Genomic DNA, 27,401 nt, shown 5'->3' on the forward strand with positions numbered 1-27,401 from the left:
CGGATCTACCCCGTCGTCGGTTTGCCCGCAAAGCCATGGACGGCCTTCGCCCTGGCTCGGTGCTGGCCCAGAGGCTTGCCGGCTCACCATTGCCGCTCATAAAGTGCGATGACTGCCCTCGACAGGTCGTGCTCCGAGTCTCTTCGACGGAACATCCCCAATGGGTGTTCACCAAGTGCAAAAATGATGGGGTACGTGCTTATGTTGGTTCGGTTTTGTTCTCGGTGTCGGCACAATTTCGGGAGCTTCATATTTGCTTAAATTTGTGTATAGGAAGGCTGCAAGTTTTGGTTTTGAGAAGAATAGTACATCGATTTTGATTGAAAGAAATTTGCTAAATGTCCGTGAACTTGTAGCTAGAATTGAGGCTAGGTATCAGACTAAAGAAGAGACCAAAAGGGAATCAACCTCTACTTCTTTAGAATCAAAGAAGAAAGAAGTTGTGAAGCTCAAGAATCCACAGATCAACAATGAAGACATAGAGAAGATATTAGTCCAACTAGTGGGAGCAGTTATGGAAGTTGGACATCTTCTAAAATGTCTAATTGTGGTTTTGTTTTCTTTGGTCTTGCACTCGTAGCAAAGAATTGGTGAATGCATGTATCAAAAATGTCTTTGATGAAATAAAAAAAATGTTCAATGGAAACCAAACAAGCAGCATGAGGACGAAAAATGCGCCGTCGCGTCGGACGCACCGCCGACTCAAATGCAAAAGGGGACGGACATGCTAACCCAAATGGACAAAAGGCGGACAAAAGACGGACACCGGCTTCTTCAGCAAGGCGCCTGACGTACGCAACCAGAAGCTCTCGACGTATGAGAAGGAGTTCCTGGCGGTGATCGACAAGTGGCGGCGCTACCCGCAACGCGGCCCCTTCGACATCCTTACTGATCACAAGTCACTTTGCAATCTGGGCGAGCAACACTTGAACCCAAACGGATGAAAAATGGACAAAACACGTACCCGTTTGGATCGGCGTGTTGGAGTTGCTCTGACGCATCCTGGGCGCTGCAGCATTTGGTTAGGGGTGAATTTGTAAAAAGAAGTGCGGCATTATTGAGGGAGGAGGCGCATTTGAGCATCCCATGTGACACAGTGTTGGTCAGGTGACACAGTACCGTTGTAGTACTGTAGAAGGAAAGGAAGGAAGAAAGCAGGCCGCACTTTCTCCTTTCCGTCACCTCTCCAGTCCACTCCATTCGCAGTCCTCTCCAATCCATCCATCCACACCCAGCGGCAGCGGCGACTGACCTCCAAGCTGCCCGCCCGCCACTTTACATCCTCGCAGCCCAATCCATTCCACCCCGCCTTCTGCTGCTGCTGCTTCCTCCCTCTTCACCACTACTCCGGCGAGGCCAGGCAGAGTGTCTGCACGGCAGTGCAGAGAGACGATGCAGGCGGCTCTCGGCCCGGCGGCCACGCTCCTCGGCAAGGTGTTCACGATGCTGTCCGCCGTCCCGGTGGCGGCGTACGTGGACAGCCTCAAGCTCGGCCACAACTCGGAGCATATCAAGGACAAGCTGCTGCAGACGCAAGGCCTGCTGCACAACGCCCAGGCCCAGGGGAGCCACCTCGGCGACAACCCTGCCCTGCAGCGCTTGCTGGAGAAGCTGAGCAGGGACGCCGACCAGGCAGAGGACCTGTTGGATGAGGTCCACTACTTCCAGATCCATGACAAGCTCCATGGCACCACCTACGCCACCACCCAAGAGGCCGGCCATCAAGCTCTCCACGCCGGTAGTGCTATTCGCCACTTGTTCCGGTGTTTTTCTTGCTCGCCTACACCCAAGAGCAAGAGCGATGGTAGTGATGATGATGCTGCTGCTGTTGCCGGTGCACCACGCCACGTCACCAACACCCTAGGCACCTTGCTCCACTGCTTTTCTTGCTCCCCCTGTACACCCAAGAGCAAGAGGAATGGTGGGATTGATGCTGCTGCTGCTGCTGCTGCTAGTGCTGATGGTGGTGATGCTGCTGCTGTTTCTGTTGCCGGCGTCACCAACTCCAATTCTGCTAGTGCTGATGATGGTGACACGCTGCATTTCGACAGAGTGTCCATGTCCAGAAAAATCAAGTCCCTATTACAGGGCATGCAGTCACACTGTGATTCCGTCTCCAATTTGCTCGGCAATATCCCAACCAGCAGCAACACGACAGTGACAGTCGTCCAAGACCGGCCTCAGACTGCTTCCATGATTATACAAGATACATTGTATGGCAGGAAAGGCATTTTTGAGGAAACTGTCAGTCGTATCACCGCTGCCACAAACATTGTTTCTGTTCTTCCTATAGTTGGTCCTGGGGGTATTGGAAAGACAACTTTCACCACTCATCTGTACAATGATGCAAGGACTGAAGAGTACTTCCAAGTCAAGGTCTGGGTATGTGTATCCACTGATTTCGATGTGCTTAAGCTCACCAGGGAGATCCTTGGCTGCATACCTGCAACTGAAGAAGAAAGAAACAGCGGTGTTGCAAATGAAACAACCAATTTAGACCAGCTTCAGAAATCCATAGCACAACGTATCAAGTCCAAGAGGTTTCTGATTGTATTGGATGATATATGGAAATGTGACAGTCAGGACCAGTGGAAAACTTTCTTAGCTCCGTTCACAGAGGGGGAAGCCAAAGGAAGCATGCTACTTGTCACAACTCGATTCCCAAAGGTAGCTGACGTGGTGAAAACAGTTGATCCACTAGAGCTGCGGGGTTTGGAGTCTAATGACTTCTTCACATTCTTTGAATCATGTATATTTGGTGCAGACAACAAGCCCGAGCATTATGAAGATGAGTTTGCTGGTATTGCACGAAAAATTGCAAACAAGCTAAAAGGTTCCCCGTTGGCAGCCAAAACAGTTGGTAGACTATTGCACAAGGACCTTTCTCAGAAACATTGGAATGGAGTTCTTGAAAAGCATCAGTGGCTAAAGCAGCAAAAGAATGATGATATCATGCCATCTTTAAAGATTAGCTATGATTGCCTCCCTTTTGATCTGAAGAAATGTTTTTCCTGTTGTGGCCTTTTCCCTGAAGATCATAGGTTTACTTCTTCAGAAATCAATCATTTCTGGGTTGCAATAGGTATCATAGACTCTGATCATCAAGACGATAGGAACTACTTGGAAGAACTAGTGGACAATGGTTTTCTCATGAAGGAACCAGTGGACAATGGTCATCGGTACTGCTATGTAATGCATGATTTAATGCATGAGCTATCTAAGATTGTTTCTGCACAAGAATGCCTCAATATAAGTGACTTAGATTTCAGAGCTGATGCCATCCCACAATCTGTTCGCCACTTATCTATCAACATAGAAGACAGATATGATGCAAATTTTGAGGAAGAAATGTGTAAACTGGGGGAGAGGATAGAGATTGCTAATCTACAGACTTTGATGATTTTTAGAGAATATGAAGAAAGAATCGCCAAGATTTTGAAAGATAGCTTCAAGGAAATAAACTGTCTGCGTGTTCTGTTTGTAGTGGTGAAGTCTGCACAATCTTTTCCATATAGGTTTTCAAAACTTATCCACCTCCAGTACCTCAAAATTAATTCATCTCACAGGGAAATGAGTTTACCTCGTACACTATCAAGATTTTATCACTTGAAATTCTTGGACCTAGATGGTTGGCATGGTCGTTCTTATTTGCCTCAAGACTTCAGCAACCTTGAGAATTTACATGATTTCCATGGTAGAAGTGAACTCCACTCCAACATTCGCAATGTCGGAAAGATGAAGCATCTGCAGGAGCTAAAAGATTTCCATGTCAAGAAGGAGAGCATGGGATTTGAACTCACAGAACTTGGGGCATTGTCAGAGCTTGAAGGAGGACTGATTATACGTGGTCTTGAACACGTGGCAAACAAGGAGGAAGCCGTTGCAGCAAAACTGTTATTGAAAAGGAATCTGAAGGAGTTGAAATTATTCTGGGGCAGAGACCAACCAACTACAGATGCTGATATTCTTGATGCTCTTCAACCACACTCTAATCTTAGAGTACTTACAATTGCAAATCATGGTGGTACCGTTGGTCCTAGCTGGTTGTGTATTGACATCTGGTTCACAAGTTTAGAGACTCTCACTCTAGAAGGTGTATCTTGGAGCACCCTCCCACCTTTTGGGAAGCTACCAAATCTCAAGGAACTCTATTTGATTAAAGTTTCTGGAATGCATCAGTTTGGGCTTCAATGTGGTGGCGCTCCAGGAAAATGTTTTATGCGCTTGAAGAGAGTTGGGTTGCATGATTTGCCAGACCTTGCTGAATGGGTTGTGGAACCTAATTGCCATTCCTTTCCAAGTATTGAAGAAATAGATTGCTTCAGTTGTCCCAATCTCCGTGTGATGCCCTTGTCGGAGGTATCTTGCACCAATTTGCGCAGCCTTCATGTTTCTGGGTGCCCCAAGATGTCTCTGCCCTCCATGCCTCACACCTCCACACTGACAGATCTGCATGTTGGAATAGGTGATTCAGAAAGGTTGCGTTATCATGGAAAGAAATTGGTTGTTAGTGGGTATGGCGGTGCTTTGGCCTCCCACAATCTGGATAAAGTAGAAGATATGATTGTCACAAGATGCGACGGTTTGTTCCCTGAAGATTTGGATGGCAGTTTTGTCTTCCGTTCAGTTAAGAATCTCACATTACATGTATCTCGTCTTACCAGCAGCAAATCATCATCGTCAAAAGTGTTAAACTGTTTCCCAGCTCTTTCTGTGTTGCACATAGATCACTGTGAGGAGGAATGTGTAATGCAGTTCCCATCATCCAGCTCACTGCAGGAACTTACCTTCCGGGACTGTAGGAGGCTGGTTCTTGTGCCTGTGGAGAAGGAGAATGGAGGCGGAATTCAGGAGGACAACTCATTGCTCCAATCATTAACAATATTCAATTGTGGTCGATTTTTCTGTCGGTGGCCCATGGGGAAGGGAGAATCAGAGACCATTTGCCCTTTCCCTGCTTCCCTGAGGGAACTTGATGTTGACTATGAGCCAAGCATGAAGTCAATGGCTCTGCTCTCAAACCTCACGTCTCTCACCACTCTAAGCCTAAGAAAGTGCAGTAATTTAACAGTGGACGGATTCAATCCTCTCATCGCAGTCAACCTCACCAAGCTGCAAGTGTTTGAGTGCAACACCTTAGCAGCAGATATGCTCTCCGAGGTGGCCTCTCAGAGGGCCAAATTATTGCCTGCAGGTTACATCTCTAGATTGGAGGTACTCATCATGGAAGACATCTGTGGATTGCTTGTTGCTCCTATTTGCAATCTCCTCGCCCCAGCCCTCCACACACTTGTATTTGGTTCTGATGGGAGGATGGAAAGCTTCACGGAAGAGCAGGAGAAAGCGCTGCAGCTCCTCACCTCCCTCCAGCATCTAGCATTTTCCAAATGCGGGGTTCTGCAGTCCCTTCCTCAAGGGTTACATCACCTTTCTTCTCTCAAGGAGTTATATGTCATTGGGTGTCTAAAAATCCAATCGTTGCCCAAGGAGGGCCTCCCGCTTTCGCTGAGAACACTCGCAGTCGCCTCCAGCACTGAGATATACGAGCAAATTGAGAAAATCAAAAGAACCAACCCAGATTTATCCGTCTTGTATTGCTAACTACACCCAAGGTAACACTTGTCGCCTCCCTATTCTCTTGTTTTTCTATTTCTGATGAAACGAGGTTTATTCGCCATCCATATATATTTCTGCCTCATCTTAACCACTGTTGTCAAATCTTACAGACTACTAGCAGGTTCCACTGTTGCAATCAATCTTTTGTGCACACAGGTTGTGAAACCTGCACATTAATCAGCAGGTCAGGTGCGAGATACAACCTACCGACTCTTCATTCTGCAACGCAACACTAGCTGTGAACTCTTCATTCTGCTGCATGATCTGCCGGTTAGTACCTCTCCACCTCCAGAACCAAATTCCTTTTTTTTAGAAAAGGAGGATGACCCCCGGCCTCTGCATCTGGGCGATGCATACGGCCACTCCAGAACCAAATTCCTGATCCTTCATTTATGACTGCATTCATTTCATTTAGGCCTCCTGAGTAGCTGCGTTATTGTTATAGGAGTTGCCTATTATTCCAGCTTGTTCTTCATTGTCTGACCCAAGAATAGTTGGTTACCCGAATTCTGCAGACCTAGCAATTAGAGTGCATTAGTGAATGTTGCACTTGGTGGTCTTCAATACAAACGTGGAGTTCTGCGGTGGTTTTCTTGTTGAAGGGTTTTCCAAGGTCAGCAGACAGCAGGCCATTACTTGCTCTCTTTTTTTCGAAAAAAAAAACAAAACAAAACAAGCAGAACAAACAAAGGTAATGGATGATTTGGTGTTGTTTAATTTACCTTAGATAGAGTGCTTTGTCTGACCCAAGTTCATTTATTCTACTCTACTTATTGGATTCTGCAGTCCCAGTAGTGAATTGAATTTCACAGCTGATTCAGAGCAAACAAACAAACAGAAGAGAAGTGAAGCAATTGTCTGTGTTGATAAGCTGAAAGGTCAGTACGTAGTTGACACTTTGTTGTCATTTTTTGTGTTTTCTGTACTGATGCTCAAATAGGAGTGTCGTGCACTGAAACATACATTGTAATCTCTCTCTGAATTACTTGAATCTGTCTGTCGCCAGAATGTTGCTGTTGCTTTCAGGTAATTCCTCAAGCAGCAGCTGATACAACAATTGTGTTTGCGTGTTTGCAGAATAGAATATCGACCTAAGTGATGGTTCCTTCCTTTAAACAAGACAAGTGGGCTTTAATTTGTGGATGCAGCAGCAAGCAGAGCAGAACAGAGCAGAGCATTCCAAGAAGGGACATCCAAGATCCAAAGTGTGCCAAGGTGTGAGATGGTGGTTATTGGGATTCAGCATCAGCCTCGCACGCACCACTTGACAAGAAACTTTTGTGTATTCGCCTCTGTAGATTAAATGAAATTGGTACGACAGTAGAATTGTGTTTTTTTCTAGATCAAGGGATACATACATACCTACGTACGTACATGGGATTTGGGAGGACTGCAATGTTGGAACCAAAGGATCAAACAATAGTGAACCGAGGTGTAAGACGAGGTTTCAGAAAACTCCCGCAGCTTTTTTGTTTCTTTCACTGAATTTATTTATTCAGAGTTACAACTTTGCGCCATCCCACGAACGAATCAGTATGGAACCGTTAAGCACTTGAGCTGCTAATCTCGCTAACCTGCTAACTGTCCAAACTGATAGAGAACTACCGACACAGCTGTCATGGCAGCAAAACTAACTGAATTTTTCTGAAACTCTGAAGCTACTCAACTTGCAAGGTTTATTCTAACATGCAACTCCCGAAAAAGGCATTTTTCTCGGTCCAAGTACACACGTGTCTCGGACCTGAGTGAACATTATATTCAGTTAAAGCCCAATCTGCTCCAAGTAGCGTGGTGCTGCCACATTCCATTAGTCATTTGATAAAGCTAATTAGATATCTTGATGCCACAGGCAGTGTTGCCAATAACATCACTTCCTAAGTATTTTCATGCACTTCAAACACATGGAAACACTTATTGTGTCCAATTCCTTGCTTGAAACCTCAGCAAACTTTGCTATTTGGACCTACTCCCTCCGTTCCAAAATAGATGACCCAACTTTGTACTAACTTGATAGTAGACAAAGTTGGGTCATCTATTTTGGAACGGAGGGAGTATCTGGCAATATTAGCCTCAGTAAGCAACTTGCATCAGTGACCTATTTGGAGGTCTCTCAACTCTTTTCCTCAATCTATCCGCGTGTTCTGTACTCCAAGAGTTGACTTGTCTAAAAGAAATTTTAACCAACATGACATGTTTGCCTGAAAGCATATGGAGTCTCTCTGCTTTGAAGCTACTTGAAATTGTTGGATATCCCAGTCTGACAGCGAGGTGCCAAAGGGAGGATGCCCACAAGATTTCTAAGGCCATCCATATTTCCTCTCATTGGTTGGTGGCTACATACATGCTCTGCTCTCATTCTTGTTCGGTGCAGAGGAGACGAGGTAAGCGGCCTACTGTTCCCAAGTGGATGTTGAAAAGGAATCTGAAGGAGTTGGAATTACTCTGGGACAGAGATGAACCAACTGCATATTAGATGTATCTCATCTTACCAACAAATCATCATCATCAAAAGTGTTAAACTGTTTCCCAACTCTTTCTGTATTGGAGATAGATGGATATGGAAGCGATGACTATGAGGATATGGAGATTCAAGGATATGGAGACAATGACTATAAAGAATGTGTAATGCAGTTCCCATCATCCAGCTCACTGCAGGAACTTACCTTCCGGGACTGTAGGAGGCTGGTTCTTGTGCCTGTGGAGAAGGAGAATGGAGGCGGAATTCAGGAGGACAACTCATTGCTCCAATCATTAACAATATTCAATTGTGGTCGATTTTTCTGTCGGTGGCCCATGGGAAAGGGAGAATCAGAGACCATTTGCCCTTTCCCTGCTTCCCTGAGGGAACTTGATGTTGACTATGAGCCAAGCATGAAGTCAATGGCTCTGCTCTCAAACCTCACGTCTCTCACCACTCTAAGCCTAAGAAAGTGCAGTAATTTAACAGTGGACGGATTCAATCCTCTCATCGCAGTCAACCTCACCAAGCTGCAAGTGTTTGAGTGCAACACCTTAGCAGCAGATATGCTCTCCGAGGTGGCCTCTCAGAGGGCCAAATTATTGCCTGCAGGTTACATCTCTAGATTGGAGGTACTCATCATGGAAGACATCTGTGGATTGCTTGTTGCTCCTATTTGCAATCTCCTCGCCCCAGCCCTCCACACACTTGTATTTGGTTCTGATGGGAGGATGGAAAGCTTCACGAAAGAGCAGGAGAAAGCGCTGCAGCTCCTCACCTCCCTCCAGCATCTAGCATTTTCCAAATGCGGGGTTCTGCAGTCCCTTCCTCAAGGGTTACATCCCTTTCTTCTCTCAAGGAGTTATGTGTCATTGGGTGTCCAAATATCCGATCGCTGCCCAAGGAGGGCCTCCCGCTTTCGCTGAGAACACTCGCAGTCGCCTCCAGCACTGAGATATACGAGCAAATTGAGAAAATCAAAAGAACCAACCCAGATTTATCCGTCTTGTATTGCTAACTACACCCAAGGTAACACTTGTCGCCTCCCTATTCTCTTGTTTTTCTATTTCTGATGAAACGAGGTTTATTCGCCATCCATATATATTTCTGCCTCATCTTAACCACTGTTGTCAAATCTTACAGACTACTAGCAGGTTCCACTGTTGCAATCAATCTTTTGTGCACACAGGTTGTGAAACCTGCACATTAATCAGCAGGTCAGGTGCGAGATACAACCTACCGACTCTTCATTCTGCAACGCAACACTAGCTGTGAACTCTTCATTCTGCTGCATGATCTGCCGGTTAGTACCTCTCCACCTCCAGAACCAAATTCCTTTTTTTTAGAAAAGGAGGATGACCCCCGGCCTCTGCATCTGGGCGATGCATACGGCCACTCCAGAACCAAATTCCTGATCCTTCATTTATGACTGCATTCATTTCATTTAGGCCTCCTGAGTAGCTGCGTTATTGTTATAGGAGTTGCCTATTATTCCAGCTTGTTCTTCATTGTCTGACCCAAGAATAGTTGGTTACCCGAATTCTGCAGACCTAGCAATTAGAGTGCATTAGTGAATGTTGCACTTGGTGGTCTTCAATACAAACGTGGAGTTCTGCGGTGGTTTTCTTGTTGAAGGGTTTTCCAAGGTCAGCAGACAGCAGGCCATTACTTGCTCTCTTTTTTTCGAAAAAAAAACAAAACAAAACAAGCAGAACAAACAAAGGTAATGGATGATTTGGTGTTGTTTAATTTACCTTAGATAGAGTGCTTTGTCTGACCCAAGTTCATTTATTCTACTCTACTTATTGGATTCTGCAGTCCCAGTAGTGAATTGAATTTCACAGCTGATTCAGAGCAAACAAACAAACAGAAGAGAAGTGAAGCAATTGTCTGTGTTGATAAGCTGAAAGGTCAGTACGTAGTTGACACTTTGTTGTCATTTTTTGTGTTTTCTGTACTGATGCTCAAATAGGAGTGTCGTGCACTGAAACATACATTGTAATCTCTCTCTGAATTACTTGAATCTGTCTGTCGCCAGAATGTTGCTGTTGCTTTCAGGTAATTCCTCAAGCAGCAGCTGATACAACAATTGTGTTTGCGTGTTTGCAGAATAGAATATCGACCTAAGTGATGGTTCCTTCCTTTAAACAAGACAAGTGGGCTTTAATTTGTGGATGCAGCAGCAAGCAGAGCAGAACAGAGCAGAGCATTCCAAGAAGGGACATCCAAGATCCAAAGTGTGCCAAGGTGTGAGATGGTGGTTATTGGGATTCAGCATCAGCCTCGCACGCACCACTTGACAAGAAACTTTTGTGTATTCGCCTCTGTAGATTAAATGAAATTGGTACGGCAGTAGAATTGTGTTTTTTTCTAGATCAAGGGATACATACATACCTACGTACGTACATGGGATTTGGGAGGACTGCAATGTTGGAACCAAAGGATCAAACAATAGTGAACCGAGGTGTAAGACGAGGTTTCAGAAAACTCCCGCAGCTTTTTTGTTTCTTTCACTGAATTTATTTATTCAGAGTTACAACTTTGCGCCATCCCACGAACGAATCAGTATGGAACCGTTAAGCACTTGAGCTGCTAATCTCGCTAACCTGCTAACTGTCCAAACTGATAGAGAACTACCGACACAGCTGTCATGGCAGCAAAACTAACTGAATTTTTCTGAAACTCTGAAGCTACTCAACTTGCAAGGTTTATTCTAACATGCAACTCCCGAAAAAGGCATTTTTCTCGGTCCAAGTACACACGTGTCTCGGACCTGAGTGAACATTATATTCAGCTAAAGCCCAATCTGCTCCAAGTAGCGTGGTGCTGCCACATTCCATTAGTCATTTGATAAAGCTAATTAGATATCTTGATGCCACAGGCAGTGTTGCCAATAACATCACTTCCTAAGTATTTTCATGCACTTCAAACACATGGAAACACTTATTGTGTCCAATTCCTTGCTTGAAACCTCAGCAAACTTTGCTATTTGGACCTACTCCCTCCGTTCCAAAATAGATGACCCAACTTTGTACTAACTTGATAGTAGACAAAGTTGGGTCATCTATTTTGGAACGGAGGGAGTATCTGGCAATATTAGCCTCAGTAAGCAACTTGCATCAGTGACCTATTTGGAGGTCTCTCAACTCTTTTCCTCAATCTATCCGCGTGTTCTGTACTCCAAGAGTTGACTTGTCTAAAAGAAATTTTAACCAACATGACATGTTTGCCTGAAAGCATATGGAGTCTCTCTGCTTTGAAGCTACTTGAAATTGTTGGATATCCCAGTCTGACAGCGAGGTGCCAAAGGGAGGATGCCCACAAGATTTCTAAGGCCATCCATATTTCCTCTCATTGGTTGGTGGCTACATACATGCTCTGCTCTCATTCTTGTTCGGTGCAGAGGAGACGAGGTAAGCGGCCTACTGTTCCCAAGTGGATGTTGAAAAGGAATCTGAAGGAGTTGGAATTACTCTGGGACAGAGATGAACCAACTGCATATTAGATGTATCTCATCTTACCAACAAATCATCATCATCAAAAGTGTTAAACTGTTTCCCAACTCTTTCTGTGTTGGAGATAGATGGATATGGAAGCGATGACTATGAGGATATGGAGATTCAAGGATATGGAGACAATGACTATAAAGAATGTGTAATGCAGTTCCCATCATCCAGCTCACTGCAGGAACTTACCTTCCGGGACTGTAGGAGGCTGGTTCTTGTGCCTGTGGAGAAGGAGAATGGAGGCGGAATTCAGGAGGACAACTCATTGCTCCAATCATTAACAATATTCAATTGTGGTCGATTTTTCTGTCGGTGGCCCATGGGAAAGGGAGAATCAGAGACCATTTGCCCTTTCCCTGCTTCCCTGAGGGAACTTGATGTTGACTATGAGCCAAGCATGAAGTCAATGGCTCTGCTCTCAAACCTCACGTCTCTCACCACTCTAAGCCTAAGAAAGTGCAGTAATTTAACAGTGGACGGATTCAATCCTCTCATCGCAGTCAACCTCACCAAGCTGCAAGTGTTTGAGTGCAACACCTTAGCAGCAGATATGCTCTCCGAGGTGGCCTCTCAGAGGGCCAAATTATTGCCTGCAGGTTACATCTCTAGATTGGAGGTACTCATCATGGAAGACATCTGTGGATTGCTTGTTGCTCCTATTTGCAATCTCCTCGCCCCAGCCCTCCACACACTTGTATTTGGTTCTGATGGGAGGATGGAAAGCTTCACGGAAGAGCAGGAGAAAGCGCTGCAGCTCCTCACCTCCCTCCAGCATCTAGCATTTTCCAAATGCGGGGTTCTGCAGTCCCTTCCTCAAGGGTTACATCCCTTTCTTCTCTCAAGGAGTTATGTGTCATTGGGTGTCCAAATATCCGATCGCTGCCCAAGGAGGGCCTCCCGCTTTCGCTGAGAACACTCGCAGTCGCCTCCAGCACTGAGATATACGAGCAAATTGAGAAAATCAAAAGAACCAACCCAGATTTATCCGTCTTGTATTGCTAACTACACCCAAGGTAACACTTGTCGCCTCCCTATTCTCTTGTTTTTCTATTTCTGATGAAACGAGGTTTATTCGCCATCCATATATATTTCTGCCTCATCTTAACCACTGTTGTCAAATCTTACAGACTACTAGCAGGTTCCACTGTTGCAATCAATCTTTTGTGCACACAGGTTGTGAAACCTGCACATTAATCAGCAGGTCAGGTGCGAGATACAACCTACCGACTCTTCATTCTGCAACGCAACACTAGCTGTGAACTCTTCATTCTGCTGCATGATCTGCCGGTTAGTACCTCTCCACCTCCAGAACCAAATTCCTTTTTTTTAGAAAAGGAGGATGACCCCCGGCCTCTGCATCTGGGCGATGCATACGGCCACTCCAGAACCAAATTCCTGATCCTTCATTTATGACTGCATTCATTTCATTTAGGCCTCCTGAGTAGCTGCGTTATTGTTATAGGAGTTGCCTATTATTCCAGCTTGTTCTTCATTGTCTGACCCAAGAATAGTTGGTTACCCGAATTCTGCAGACCTAGCAATTAGAGTGCATTAGTGAATGTTGCACTTGGTGGTCTTCAATACAAACGTGGAGTTCTGCGGTGGTTTTCTTGTTGAAGGGTTTTCCAAGGTCAGCAGACAGCAGGCCATTACTTGCTCTCTTTTTTTCGAAAAAAAAAACAAAACAAAACAAGCAGAACAAACAAAGGTAATGGATGATTTGGTGTTGTTTAATTTACCTTAGATAGAATGCTTTGTCTGACCCAAGTTCATTTATTCTACTCTACTTATTGGATTCTGCAGTCCCAGTAGTGAATTGAATTTCACAGCTGATTCAGAGCAAACAAACAAACAGAAGAGAAGTGAAGCAATTGTCTGTGTTGATAAGCTGAAAGGTCAGTACGTAGTTGACACTTTGTTGTCATTTTTTGTGTTTTCTGTACTGATGCTCAAATAGGAGTGTCGTGCACTGAAACATACATTGTAATCTCTCTCTGAATTACTTGAATCTGTCTGTCGCCAGAATGTTGCTGTTGCTTTCAGGTAATTCCTCAAGCAGCAGCTGATACAACAATTGTGTTTGCGTGTTTGCAGAATAGAATATCGACCTAAGTGATGGTTCCTTCCTTTAAACAAGACAAGTGGGCTTTAATTTGTGGATGCAGCAGCAAGCAGAGCAGAACAGAGCAGAGCATTCCAAGAAGGGACATCCAAGATCCAAAGTGTGCCAAGGTGTGAGATGGTGGTTATTGGGATTCAGCATCAGCCTCGCACGCACCACTTGACAAGAAACTTTTGTGTATTCGCCTCTGTAGATTAAATGAAATTGGTACGGCAGTAGAATTGTGTTTTTTTCTAGATCAAGGGATACATACATACCTACGTACGTACATGGGATTTGGGAGGACTGCAATGTTGGAACCAAAGGATCAAACAATAGTGAACCGAGGTGTAAGACGAGGTTTCAGAAAACTCCCGCAGCTTTTTTGTTTCTTTCACTGAATTTATTTATTCAGAGTTACAACTTTGCGCCATCCCACGAACGAATCAGTATGGAACCGTTAAGCACTTGAGCTGCTAATCTCGCTAACCTGCTAACTGTCCAAACTGATAGAGAACTACCGACACAGCTGTCATGGCAGCAAAACTAACTGAATTTTTCTGAAACTCTGAAGCTACTCAACTTGCAAGGTTTATTCTAACATGCAACTCCCGAAAAAGGCATTTTTCTCGGTCCAAGTACACACGTGTCTCGGACCTGAGTGAACATTATATTCAGCTAAAGCCCAATCTGCTCCAAGTAGCGTGGTGCTGCCACATTCCATTAGTCATTTGATAAAGCTAATTAGATATCTTGATGCCACAGGCAGTGTTGCCAATAACATCACTTCCTAAGTATTTTCATGCACTTCAAACACATGGAAACACTTATTGTGTCCAATTCCTTGCTTGAAACCTCAGCAAACTTTGCTATTTGGACCTACTCCCTCCGTTCCAAAATAGATGACCCAACTTTGTACTAACTTGATAGTAGACAAAGTTGGGTCATCTATTTTGGAACGGAGGGAGTATCTGGCAATATTAGCCTCAGTAAGCAACTTGCATCAGTGACCTATTTGGAGGTCTCTCAACTCTTTTCCTCAATCTATCCGCGTGTTCTGTACTCCAAGAGTTGACTTGTCTAAAAGAAATTTTAACCAACATGACATGTTTGCCTGAAAGCATATGGAGTCTCTCTGCTTTGAAGCTACTTGAAATTGTTGGATATCCCAGTCTGACAGCGAGGTGCCAAAGGGAGGATGCCCACAAGATTTCTAAGGCCATCCATATTTCCTCTCATTGGTTGGTGGCTACATACATGCTCTGCTCTCATTCTTGTTCGGTGCAGAGGAGACGAGGTAAGCGGCCTACTGTTCCCAAGTGGATGTTGAAAAGGAATCTGAAGGAGTTGGAATTACTCTGGGACAGAGATGAACCAACTGCATATTAGATGTATCTCATCTTACCAACAAATCATCATCATCAAAAGTGTTAAACTGTTTCCCAACTCTTTCTGTGTTGGAGATAGATGGATATGGAAGCGATGACTATGAGGATATGGAGATTCAAGGATATGGAGACAATGACTATAAAGAATGTGTAATGCAGTTCCCATCATCCAGCTCACTGCAGGAACTTACCTTCCGGGACTGTAGGAGGCTGGTTCTTGTGCCTGTGGAGAAGGAGAATGGAGGCGGAATTCAGGAGGACAACTCATTGCTCCAATCATTAACAATATTCAATTGTGGTCGATTTTTCTGTCGGTGGCCCATGGGAAAGGGAGAATCAGAGACCATTTGCCCTTTCCCTGCTTCCCTGAGGGAACTTGATGTTGACTATGAGCCAAGCATGAAGTCAATGGCTCTGCTCTCAAACCTCACGTCTCTCACCACTCTAAGCCTAAGAAAGTGCAGTAATTTAACAGTGGACGGATTCAATCCTCTCATCGCAGTCAACCTCACCAAGCTGCAAGTGTTTGAGTGCAACACCTTAGCAGCAGATATGCTCTCCGAGGTGGCCTCTCAGAGGGCCAAATTATTGCCTGCAGGTTACATCTCTAGATTGGAGGTACTCATCATGGAAGACATCTGTGGATTGCTTGTTGCTCCTATTTGCAATCTCCTCGCCCCAGCCCTCCACACACTTGTATTTGGTTCTGATGGGAGGATGGAAAGCTTCACGGAAGAGCAGGAGAAAGCGCTGCAGCTCCTCACCTCCCTCCAGCATCTAGCATTTTCCAAATGCGGGGTTCTGCAGTCCCTTCCTCAAGGGTTACATCCCTTTCTTCTCTCAAGGAGTTATGTGTCATTGGGTGTCCAAATATCCGATCGCTGCCCAAGGAGGGCCTCCCGCTTTCGCTGAGAACACTCGCAGTCGCCTCCAGCACTGAGATATACGAGCAAATTGAGAAAATCAAAAGAACCAACCCAGATTTATCCGTCTTGTATTGCTAACTACACCCAAGGTAACACTTGTCGCCTCCCTATTCTCTTGTTTTTCTATTTCTGATGAAACGAGGTTTATTCGCCATCCATATATATTTCTGCCTCATCTTAACCACTGTTGTCAAATCTTACAGACTACTAGCAGGTTCCACTGTTGCAATCAATCTTTTGTGCACACAGGTTGTGAAACCTGCACATTAATCAGCAGGTCAGGTGCGAGATACAACCTACCGACTCTTCATTCTGCAACGCAACACTAGCTGTGAACTCTTCATTCTGCTGCATGATCTGCCGGTTAGTACCTCTCCACCTCCAGAACCAAATTCCTTTTTTTTAGAAAAGGAGGATGACCCCCGGCCTCTGCATCTGGGCGATGCATACGGCCACTCCAGAACCAAATTCCTGATCCTTCATTTATGACTGCATTCATTTCATTTAGGCCTCCTGAGTAGCTGCGTTATTGTTATAGGAGTTGCCTATTATTCCAGCTTGTTCTTCATTGTCTGACCCAAGAATAGTTGGTTACCCGAATTCTGCAGACCTAGCAATTAGAGTGCATTAGTGAATGTTGCACTTGGTGGTCTTCAATACAAACGTGGAGTTCTGCGGTGGTTTTCTTGTTGAAGGGTTTTCCAAGGTCAGCAGACAGCAGGCCATTACTTGCTCTCTTTTTTTCGAAAAAAAAAAACAAAACAAGCAGAACAAACAAAGGTAATGGATGATTTGGTGTTGTTTAATTTACCTTAGATAGAGTGCTTTGTCTGACCCAAGTTCATTTATTCTACTCTACTTATTGGATTCTGCAGTCCCAGTAGTGAATTGAATTTCACAGCTGATTCAGAGCAAACAAACAAACAGAAGAGAAGTGAAGCAATTGTCTGTGTTGATAAGCTGAAAGGTCAGTACGTAGTTGACACTTTGTTGTCATTTTTTGTGTTTTCTGTACTGATGCTCAAATAGGAGTGTCGTGCACTGAAACATACATTGTAATCTCTCTCTGAATTACTTGAATCTGTCTGTCGCCAGAATGTTGCTGTTGCTTTCAGGTAATTCCTCAAGCAGCAGCTGATACAACAATTGTGTTTGCGTGTTTGCAGAATAGAATATCGACCTAAGTGATGGTTCCTTCCTTTAAACAAGACAAGTGGGCTTTAATTTGTGGATGCAGCAGCAAGCAGAGCAGAACAGAGCAGAGCATTCCAAGAAGGGACATCCAAGATCCAAAGTGTGCCAAGGTGTGAGATGGTGGTTATTGGGATTCAGCATCAGCCTCGCACGCACCACTTGACAAGAAACTTTTGTGTATTCGCCTCTGTAGATTAAATGAAATTGGTACGGCAGTAGAATTGTGTTTTTTTCTAGATCAAGGGATACATACATACCTACGTACGTACATGGGATTTGGGAGGACTGCAATGTTGGAACCAAAGGATCAAACAATAGTGAACCGAGGTGTAAGACGAGGTTTCAGAAAACTCCCGCAGCTTTTTTGTTTCTTTCACTGAATTTATTTATTCAGAGTTACAACTTTGCGCCATCCCACGAACGAATCAGTATGGAACCGTTAAGCACTTGAGCTGCTAATCTCGCTAACCTGCTAACTGTCCAAACTGATAGAGAACTATCGACACAGCTGTCATGGCAGCAAAACTAACTGAATTTTTCTGAAACTCTGAAGCTACTCAACTTGCAAGGTTTATTCTAACATGCAACTCCCGAAAAAGGCATTTTTCTCGGTCCAAGTACACACGTGTCTCGGACCTGAGTGAACATTATATTCAGCTAAAGCCCAATCTGCTCCAAGTAGCGTGGTGCTGCCACATTCCATTAGTCATTTGATAAAGCTAACTAGATATCTTGATGCCACAGGCAGTGTTGCCAATAACATCACTTCCTAAGTATTTTCATGCACTTCAAACACATGGAAACACTTATTGTGTCCAATTCCTTGCTTGAAACCTCAGCAAACTTTGCTATTTGGACCTACTCCCTCCGTTCCAAAATAGATGACCCAACTTTGTACTAACTTGATAGTAGACAAAGTTGGGTCATCTATTTTGGAACGGAGGGAGTATCTGGCAATATTAGCCTCAGTAAGCAACTTGCATCAGTGACCTATTTGGAGGTCTCTCAACTCTTTTCCTCAATCTATCCGCGTGTTCTGTACTCCAAGAGTTGACTTGTCTAAAAGAAATTTTAACCAACATGACATGTTTGCCTGAAAGCATATGGAGTCTCTCTGCTTTGAAGCTACTTGAAATTGTTGGATATCCCAGTCTGACAGCGAGGTGCCAAAGGGAGGATGCCCACAAGATTTCTAAGGCCATCCATATTTCCTCTCATTGGTTGGTGGCTACATACATGCTCTGCTCTCATTCTTGTTCGGTGCAGAGGAGACGAGGTAAGCGGCCTACTGTTCCCAAGTGGATGTTGAAAAGGAATCTGAAGGAGTTGGAATTACTCTGGGACAGAGATGAACCAACTGCATATTAGATGTATCTCATCTTACCAACAAATCATCATCATCAAAAGTGTTAAACTGTTTCCCAACTCTTTCTGTGTTGGAGATAGATGGATATGGAAGCGATGACTATGAGGATATGGAGATTCAAGGATATGGAGACAATGACTATAAAGAATGTGTAATGCAGTTCCCATCATCCAGCTCACTGCAGGAACTTACCTTCCGGGACTGTAGGAGGCTGGTTCTTGTGCCTGTGGAGAAGGAGAATGGAGGCGGAATTCAGGAGGACAACTCATTGCTCCAATCATTAACAATATTCAATTGTGGTCGATTTTTCTGTCGGTGGCCCATGGAAAAGGGAGAATCAGAGACCATTTGCCCTTTCCCTGCTTCCCTGAGGGAACTTGATGTTGACTATGAGCCAAGCATGAAGTCAATGGCTCTGCTCTCAAACCTCACGTCTCTCACCACTCTAAGCCTAAGAAAGTGCAGTAATTTAACAGTGGACGGATTCAATCCTCTCATCGCAGTCAACCTCACCAAGCTGCAAGTGTTTGAGTGCAACACCTTAGCAGCAGATATGCTCTCCGAGGTGGCCTCTCAGAGGGCCAAATTATTGCCTGCAGGTTACATCTCTAGATTGGAGGTACTCATCATGGAAGACATCTGTGGATTGCTTGTTGCTCCTATTTGCAATCTCCTCGCCCCAGCCCTCCACACACTTGTATTTGGTTCTGATGGGAGGATGGAAAGCTTCACGGAAGAGCAGGAGAAAGCGCTGCAGCTCCTCACCTCCCTCCAGCATCTAGCATTTTCCAAATGCGGGGTTCTGCAGTCCCTTCCTCAAGGGTTACACCGCCTTTCTTCTCTCAAGGAGTTATGTGTCCGTGGGTGTCCAAATATCCGATCGCTGCCCAAGGAGGGCCTCCCGCTTTCGCTGAGAAAACTAAGGATGGATTGTCACAGCGCTGAGATAGAGGAGCAAATTGAGAAAATCAAAAGAACCAACCCAAATTTATCCGTCAAAGGATAACTACACCCAAGGTGACACTTGTCGCCTCCCTATTTTTCTTGTTTTTCTATTTCTGAAGCAAGGTTTATTCACCATATCTCTGCTTCATCTTAACTTGTCAAATCTTACAGACTAGCAGGTCCCACTCCACTCCACCACTGGAGGAAGCTACTGCAGCCAAACTGATATTGAAAAGAAATCTGAAGGAGTTCAAATTATTCTGGTCGGGCAGAGATGGAGCAACTACAGATGCTGGTATTCTTGATGCTCTTAAACCACACTCGAATCTTAGAGTACTTACAATTGCAAATCATGGTGGTACCATTGGTCCTAGTTGGTTGTGTCTTGACATCTGGTTAACAAGTTTAGAGACTCTCACCCTAGAAGGCGTATCTTGGAGCACCCTCCCACCTTTTGGGAAGCTACCAAATCTCAAGGGCCTCTATTTGAATAAAGTTTCTGGAATGCTTCAGTTTGGGCCTCTATGTGGTGGCGCTCCAGGCAAATGTTTTTTGCGCTTGAAGACAGTTAGGTTTTGTGAAATGCCAGATCTTGCTGAATGGGTTGTGGAACCTAATTGCCATTCCTTTCCAAGTCTTGAAAAAATTGAATGCATCCGTTGTCCCAATCTCCGTGTGTTGCCCTTGTCCGAGGTATCTTGCACCAATTTGCGCAGACTTGAAGTTTCTATGTGCCCCAAGATGTCTCTACCCTCCATGCCTCACACCTCCACACTGATAGATTTGGTTGTTAAAACAGGTGATCCAGACACGTTGTTGCGTTATAATGGAAAGGAATTGGATGTTAGAGGGTATGGCGGTGCTTTGGCCTACCACAATTTGGATAAAGTAGAATATATGGCTGTTGCAAATGTATCGCACATATCATTGACAGACATTGAAAAGTTTAAATCCCTAACACAACTAGCTGTCAAAAGATGCGCCGGTGTGTTCCCAGAAGAGCTGGATGGCAGTATTGTCTTCCGTTCAGTTAAGAGTCTCACATTAGACGTATGCCATCTTTCCAGCAGCAAATCATCATCGTCAGAAGTGTTAAACTGTTTCCCAGCTCTTTCTGTGTTGGAGATAGTTGGAGATGGAGACCATGACTATGAGGAATGTGTAATGCAGTTGCCATCATCCAGCTCACTGCAGAAACTTAGATTTAGAGACTGTAAGGGCCTGGTTCTTGTGCCTGTGGAGAAGGAGAATGAAGGAGGAATTCAGGAGGACAAGTCATTGCTCCAATCATTAACAATACATGGATGTGGCGAATTGTTCTGTCGGTGGCCCATGGGCATGGGAGAATCAGAGACCATTTGCCCTTTCCCTGCTTCCCTGAGTAGACTTCTTGTTTGGAACGAGTCAAGCATGAAGTCAATGGCTCTGCTCTCAAACCTCACGTCTCTCACCACTCTAAGCCTAATAAGCTACAGTAATTTAACAGTGGATAGATTCAATCCTCTCATCGCAGTCAACCTCAAAGAACTGGAAGTTATAGGCAGCAGCAGATATGCTCTCAGAGGTGGCCTCTCAGAGGGCCAAATTATTCCCTGCAGGTTCCTTCCGGTTGGAGAAACTCAAGGTGGATAACATCTCTGGATTGCTTGTTGCTCCTATTTGTAACCTCCTCGCCCCGGCCCTCCACACACTTGAATTCATGGAAGATGAGAGGATGGAAAGCTTGACGGAAGAGCAAGAGAAAGCGCTACAGCTCCTCACCTCCCTCCAGAATCTAATATTTTATGCCTGCGAAGGTCTGCAGTCCCTTCCTCAAGGGTTACATCGCCTCTCTTCTCTCAAGGAGTTACATGTCGTTAACTGTCCAAAAGTCCAATCGATGCCCAAGGAGGGCCTCCCGGTTTCGCTGAGAAAAGTACACATGATTGGTTGCAGCGCTGAGATAAAGGAGCAAATTGAGAAAATCAAAAGAACCAACCCAGATTTGTCCGTCTTTCGATAGCTAAACCGAAGGTAACACTTGTCAGTTGTCACCTCCCTATATTTTCTTTTCTATTTCTGAAGCGTGGTTTATTCGCCGTATTTCTGTTGTGCCTCATCTTAACCACTATTGTCAAATCTTACAGACTAGCAGGTTCCACTCCACTCCACCACTGTTGCAATCAATCTTTTATGCACACAAGTTGTCAAACCTGCACATTAATCAGCAGGTGCAAAGCAACTACATTCCAACTTATGATCCAAAATTCTGCTACATGATCCAAAATTTTCTGCAACTCAAGAACCAAATTTTTTATCCTTAATTTATGACTGCATTCACGGTGCAAAGCAACTACATTAATTTATGTGCTTAATTTATGCCTACATTCACAGTCCAATGCACACTTCTTTTTGTACCCCTTTTGTGCTAGTAGACTTGAGATTGATACACCGTTGATGTTAGGTTTCATAATATATATATGCGTGCATTTTCTTCGTCAGGCTTCTGTTCCCTATGTATGTGAAATAAAAAAGGGCGTGTGTGACATGACTCACTCAGTCACTTGGTACCGATCAACAAGAAGTCTAGAGTCGTAGCTGCAACCTGCAAGAAGTGAGGCTGGAATCATGAAATTATCAGGCTTGTGCTCCTTTTTCGCATGAACAGAAGAGGCCAATTTCACTGTTGGCATCAGTTGCAGCGAGGAAGAGGTATTTAACTGCCTGCTGTTATTGAAAAAGAAGATTTTCTTTCTTTTTCTTACCATGAATGAATGAATGAATCAAGTGCCTTTTATTTCCTCTTTCTTGAATCCTTCCCTTTGACAGGATGATGCCGCTGCTTTGCAAAAAAGCACCTGATATATCATATATGTAGCAGAGGGTGCTGGCTTGGTGGTGCAGAATGGTATGGATTCCTACTATTATCGTGAAGTGAAATTGAATTGAGTTACAATCTACAAGAGAAGAGAAAATGCTTTCCAATTTGTTTGATTCTTTCTTGAAAAATCCCTATTTAGCCTGATACTGAATTATTCCTGTAGGATCGGAGCTATGAGTACTGAAATTATTGTACCCAGCTACGTACAATCTTGCATGGAGAGTCCATACTTGTTTAGGTTTCATTGCCGTTGATCCTTCACTCAAAGGTAATGAATGATCGGGTGTTTAAGTTGCCTTAGAGTGCTTTGTTCATACTTTGTCTGACCCAAGTTCATTCATTTATCATAAAACTATTTTATTTTATTTTATTTTATGATATACAGGACATGGAGGTTCTGCAGTCCCAGTGGTGAATTAAATTTCACAGCTGATTCAGAGCAAACAGACAGTGCTGAAGCAATTGTCTGTCTTGATATGCTCAAAGGTCTTTGTTCTCATTAAGTGTTGTGCACTTGAATGTTGCTGCTTCCTCAAGCACCACATTACTGATATAATTGTGATGCGTGTTTGCAGAATAGAATATGGACCTAAGTGATGGCTCGCAGTGCGATGTCCTTCCTTCCTTCCTTTAAACAAGACAAGTGGGCTTTAATTTGTGGATGACAAGAGAGAGCAGAGCAGAGCATTCCAAGAAGGGACATCCAAAAGGAAAGTGTGCCAAGGTGTGAGGTGCTTATTGGGATTCAGCATCAGCCTCGCACGACTTTAGAATTTTTTGTTTCGCCTCTGTAAATTGAATTTGTAAGGTAGAATTGAGTTTTTTTTCCCAGTGTTGCGATCAAGATTTTGTTCCGTGACCATGGACCAACTGATCGATGATGCCAATGTTGTTTGTTGTAACTGGCATTAGCACAATGCTAGCTAGTACAGTACATTCACGCTTGCTTAATGTCTATAAGATTTGGCAGCTTCACATGTGAATCTGAGATTGAAGGCAAAAGTTGTGTGGTTTATAAATTCCTCAGTGGCAGCAAGCAATGTGAGTGACTGCCTGCCTTGAGCTTTGGGGCCTTCCTGCTTCTCCTAGCTAGCTTTTTTTTTTGAAAAGGGGGACACCCCGGCCTTTGCATCAGAACGACGCATACGGCCACATTTATTTAGCAAAGTAAATAAGGTTCAAAAAGGTCTTAAAGTCTACAAACAAAAGGAACGGCAAGCTCACATAGAGCCTCAATGCCAAAACAGAAAGCCTAACAAGCCACAACCGGTTGGCAAATTAACAGATACGTAAACTAATCGCCTATCCTATTACATGACCGCCATCCAAACCGGTTGAAGATATCCCGCGCTACCATCTCCCACTGGACAGATCCAGTAACCAAACGCTCCCTGGCCTCCGTCGGAGTGAGTGAGGACCACATACGGATCAACACGGTAGCCCGGAATAAAACCTGCAAAAAATGAATAGTTGTTGTTCTGTTAAAAGCCAAATCATTTCTGCAGTTCCAAATTGCCCATAACAACGCACAAACTCCTACACGAATGTGTCTAGCTGTTTCGGACTCTATCCCAGCAAGCCACGTCCCGAATAACGTGTTGACCGAAGTCGGAGGAGTAATGTTAAAGGCAATTTGCACAGAGCGCCACAAGCCTCATGCCAATGGGAAGTCAAAGAAGAGGTGCTTGATGGTCTCCTCCCGATCACAGAAACTACACCTAGTAGAACCTGTCCAGTTGCGCTTAACTAGATTGTCCTTTGTTAAAATTACTTGTTTATGTACAAACCACATAAACACTTTGATCTTTAAGGGGACCTTAACTTTCCAAACCTTTTTGAAATTAGGAAACACACTTGAGTTAATGATATCGACATACATCGATTTAACTGTGAACTCCTCAGATCTAGTAAGCTTCCACCACAACTGATCGGGCTGAGAAGTTAACTAAACCCCCATCAATCTACGGACCAAGTGAAGCCATGCTTCCCATCGGTCACCCACAAGCACCCTCCTAAACTGAATGTTGAGCGGAATGGACTGCAGAACCATGGCAACAAGAGCCTCACGGCGCTGAACAATACGATAAAGGGACGGATACTGGGTCGCCAACGGCGCGTCACCAAGCCACGTATCCTCCCAAAATCGAGTGTCATTACCATTACCGACAATATGCCTAGTTCTGTTAAAGAAGGTAGCTTTGATTCTCATGAGCCCCTTCGAGAACGGCGAATCAGTTGGTCTCATAGTGACCTGGGATAGGGTCTTGGACTGCAAATATTTATTACGTAAGATCTGCGCCCACGTTGCCTCCGTCTCAAGTGCCAACTTATACAACCACTTACTAAGCAGGCATCTGTTCTTGACTTCTAGATTTTCAATACCCAGCCCCCCTGGTCCTTTGATCGACAGATAATATCCCATTTGGCCAGTCGGTATTTTCTCTTAAGTTCATCACTCTGCCAAAAGAATCGGGATCGATAGAAATCCAGCCTCTGACTAACCCCAACTGGGACCTCAAAGAAGGATAAGAGGAACATAGGTAAACTCGTGAGCACCGAGTTAATAAGGATCAACCGGCCTCCATAAGACATGAGTTTTCCCTTCCAGCAACTCAGTTTCTTCTCAAACCGATCCTCTATGCACTTCCACTCGCTGTTTGTTAGCTTACGATGATGAATGGGAATACCTAGATACGTAAAAGGTAGAGCCCCAACTTCACACCCGAACAATTGTCTATATGCCCCTTGTTCATCTTTGGCTCTACCAAAGCAGAACAACTCGCTTTTATGGAAATTAATCTTAAGCCCCGTCAATTGTTCAAATAGGCATAACACTAACTTCATGTTTCTCGCTTTTGCCAAATCATGTTCCATGAAGATGATAGTATCATCAGCGTACTGCAAGATGGACACACCACCATCAACCAGATGAGGCACCAAGCCACCCACCTGACCGGCCTCTTTTGCCCTTCCTATCAGGATCACCAACATGTCTACCACAATATTGAATAATATTGGAGACATAGGATCGCCTTGTCTCAACCCCTTATGCGTTTGGAAATAATGACCTATATCATCATTCACTTTGATTCCAACACTCCCTTTTTTGCGTGAATGCTTCCACCTGGCGTCGCCAAGCCTCATCAAAGCCCTTCATGCGTAAGGCTTGTTGAAGGAACGGCCATTTGACTTTATCATATGCCTTCTCGAAATCCACTTTGAAAATAACCCCATCCAGTTTTTTCATGTGGATCTCATGGAGCGTTTCATGAAGGACCACCACCCCTTCCAGGATGTTCCTGTCCGGCATGAAAGCCATTTGAGTTGGCTGCACCACGGCGTGCGCAATCTGTGTTAGCCTAATCGTCCCAACCTTGGTAAAGATTTTGAAACTGACATTCAGAAGACAGATAGGCCGAAATTGCTCGATTCTCACGGCCTCTGTTTTCTTAGGGAGCAGGGTTATTGTTCCAAAGTTAAGCTGGAAAAGCTGCAAATGTCCTGAGAACAAATCATGGAACATTGGCAACAGATCCCCTTTAATAATATGCCAGCACTTCTTATAGAACTCAGCCGGAAAACCATCCGGACCGGGAGCCTTATTATTTTTCATCTGGGAAACGGCTTCGAAAACCTCCTTTTCCAAAAAAGGGGCTGTTAATATATCGTTCTCCACAGCAGTAAGTTGAGGTACATCTTCGACTCTAGACTCATCCAGAGACACACAGTTCTCCTCTGATGGTCCAAACAATCGTTTGTAGTACTCAGTAATGTACAGCTTCAAATCATCCTGACCGATAATCGTACCCTCATCTTGTTCTAGCTGGAAGATTCTCTTCTTCCTATGTTTGCCATTTGCAATCATATGGAAGAATTGAGTGTTCGCGTCCCCCTCGACCACTCTTCGTACCTTGGCCCGCAGAGCCCACTTTAACTCTTCTTCACGAAGAAGTTCTTTCAACCTCATCTCAGCGTCAAGCTTAGTATGAAGCTCGGTGGCTGGCAACACCGTGGTTTCTGCTTTTACATCTAAGGACTAAATGAGGGCAAGGAGCCGTTCCTTTTCAACCCTATAGATCCCACTGAGATGTTTAGCCCATCCACGGAGGAAACTTCTCAGATGCCTAATCTTATTCTGCCAGCGCTCAAGCGCATTCCTCCCGCCTGCATCCTTAGCCCACTCTCTGGCTACGAGATCCAGGAAGCCTTCTCTTTCAAACCACGCAAGCTCGAACGAGAACAAATTCTTGTTTCCCGAGTAGGTAGCCCCACCAGAGTCCAGAAAAAGAGGCGTGTGATCAGAAATCCCGCGATATAGAGCCTGAACTGTTACAAAGGGAAATTTATGTTCCCATTCGACACTTACGAGTACCCGATCCAACTTTTCAAACGTTGGATTTGGCATGGCGTTGGCCCAAGTAAACTTCCTACCTGAAAGCTCAATCTCTCTCAGATCCAAGCTTTCAATGATAGTGTTGAACATAAACAACCATCTCCCGTCAAAATTATCATTGTTCTTCTCGTCTCGACTCCTAATAATGTTAAAGTCACCCCCAACGAGGATGGGGAGCTGCTCAGAGCCACAGACTCTAACCAGGTCGGCCAGGAAATCCGGTTTGAATTTTGCCTGCGCGGCACCATACACTGCCACCAGCACCTAGTCCAAACCGTCGACCTTGAATCGCACCCTGAACTTTACAGCAAAATCTCCCATGCCCACACTTCGAACTTCGAGAGAATCGCATCGAACACCAAGTAAGATCCCTCCCGATCTCCCTCTTGGTGGCAGACAATGCCAGTCAAACTCAATACCCCCCGAAAGAGTGTTAAGAAATTGTGGTGAGAAATTTGCTCTACCAGTTTCCGACAACGCAATAAAATCCAATCGTTGCTCGATGGATGCATCTGCAAGAAATCTTCTTTTAGCCAAGTCCTTAAGACCTCTGCTATTCCAAAAGATTCCTCTCATATCTCGTCGTGGAATTTTTTAGCGAAGCGGATCCTAGAACTCCTACGCACATCAGACGTTGGGTAAATCTCG

At 44.5% G+C, this 27,401-nt stretch overlaps 1 protein-coding gene, 1 long non-coding RNA gene and 4 pseudogenes across 4 annotated transcripts; all 6 read left to right on the forward strand.

The window, feature by feature from the left end:
- The first annotated feature begins 1,120 nt into the window (after positions 1-1,120).
- LOC125550115 (putative disease resistance protein RGA4) lies at positions 1,121-7,100 on the forward strand. 2 transcript variants are annotated; one of them, XM_048713030.2, is made up of 5 exons: positions 1,121-5,612; positions 5,727-5,886; positions 6,132-6,229; positions 6,403-6,494; positions 6,694-7,100. In XM_048713030.2, the coding sequence occupies exon 1, from the start codon at positions 1,393-1,395 to the stop codon at positions 5,599-5,601; it is 4,209 nt and encodes a 1,402-aa protein (XP_048568987.2). In that variant the 5' UTR covers positions 1,121-1,392; the 3' UTR covers positions 5,602-5,612; positions 5,727-5,886; positions 6,132-6,229; positions 6,403-6,494; positions 6,694-7,100. The 2 variants fall into 2 exon arrangements, with proteins under 2 accessions (XP_048568987.2, XP_048568986.2); XM_048713029.2 differs by having other exon boundaries at positions 6,132-6,307; positions 6,694-7,099.
- A 701-nt stretch (positions 7,101-7,801) lies between these two features.
- On the forward strand, positions 7,802-9,102 carry LOC147977490 (uncharacterized; annotated as a pseudogene).
- A 115-nt stretch (positions 9,103-9,217) lies between these two features.
- Positions 9,218-10,615, forward strand: LOC147977491 (uncharacterized). 2 transcript variants are annotated; one of them, XR_015601924.1, is made up of 3 exons: positions 9,218-9,720; positions 9,893-9,984; positions 10,184-10,615. It is a non-coding gene; the product is annotated as an uncharacterized LOC147977491 (long non-coding RNA). The 2 variants fall into 2 exon arrangements; XR_015601923.1 differs by having other exon boundaries at positions 9,218-9,797; positions 10,184-10,614.
- Positions 10,616-11,291: 676 nt separating this feature from the next.
- Positions 11,292-12,592, forward strand: LOC147977492 (uncharacterized; annotated as a pseudogene).
- Positions 12,593-14,782: 2,190 nt separating this feature from the next.
- LOC147977493 (uncharacterized) lies at positions 14,783-16,083 on the forward strand (annotated as a pseudogene).
- A 2,186-nt stretch (positions 16,084-18,269) lies between these two features.
- On the forward strand, positions 18,270-21,502 carry LOC125553293 (uncharacterized; annotated as a pseudogene).
- Positions 21,503-27,401: the final 5,899 nt, after the last annotated feature.

The sequence above is a fragment of the Triticum urartu genome, chromosome 4A (genome assembly GCF_056163025.1).
Source record: "Triticum urartu cultivar PI428250 chromosome 4A, HENAU_Tu73, whole genome shotgun sequence".
NCBI classification, from domain to species: Eukaryota; Viridiplantae; Streptophyta; class Magnoliopsida; order Poales; family Poaceae; genus Triticum; species Triticum urartu.

What these genes read in the sequence shown, in the direction of transcription:
- LOC125550115 (XM_048713030.2), top strand. Translation starts at nt 1,393, where the DNA reads ATGCAGGCGGCTCTCGGCCCGGCGGCCACGCTCCTCGGCAAGGTGTTC.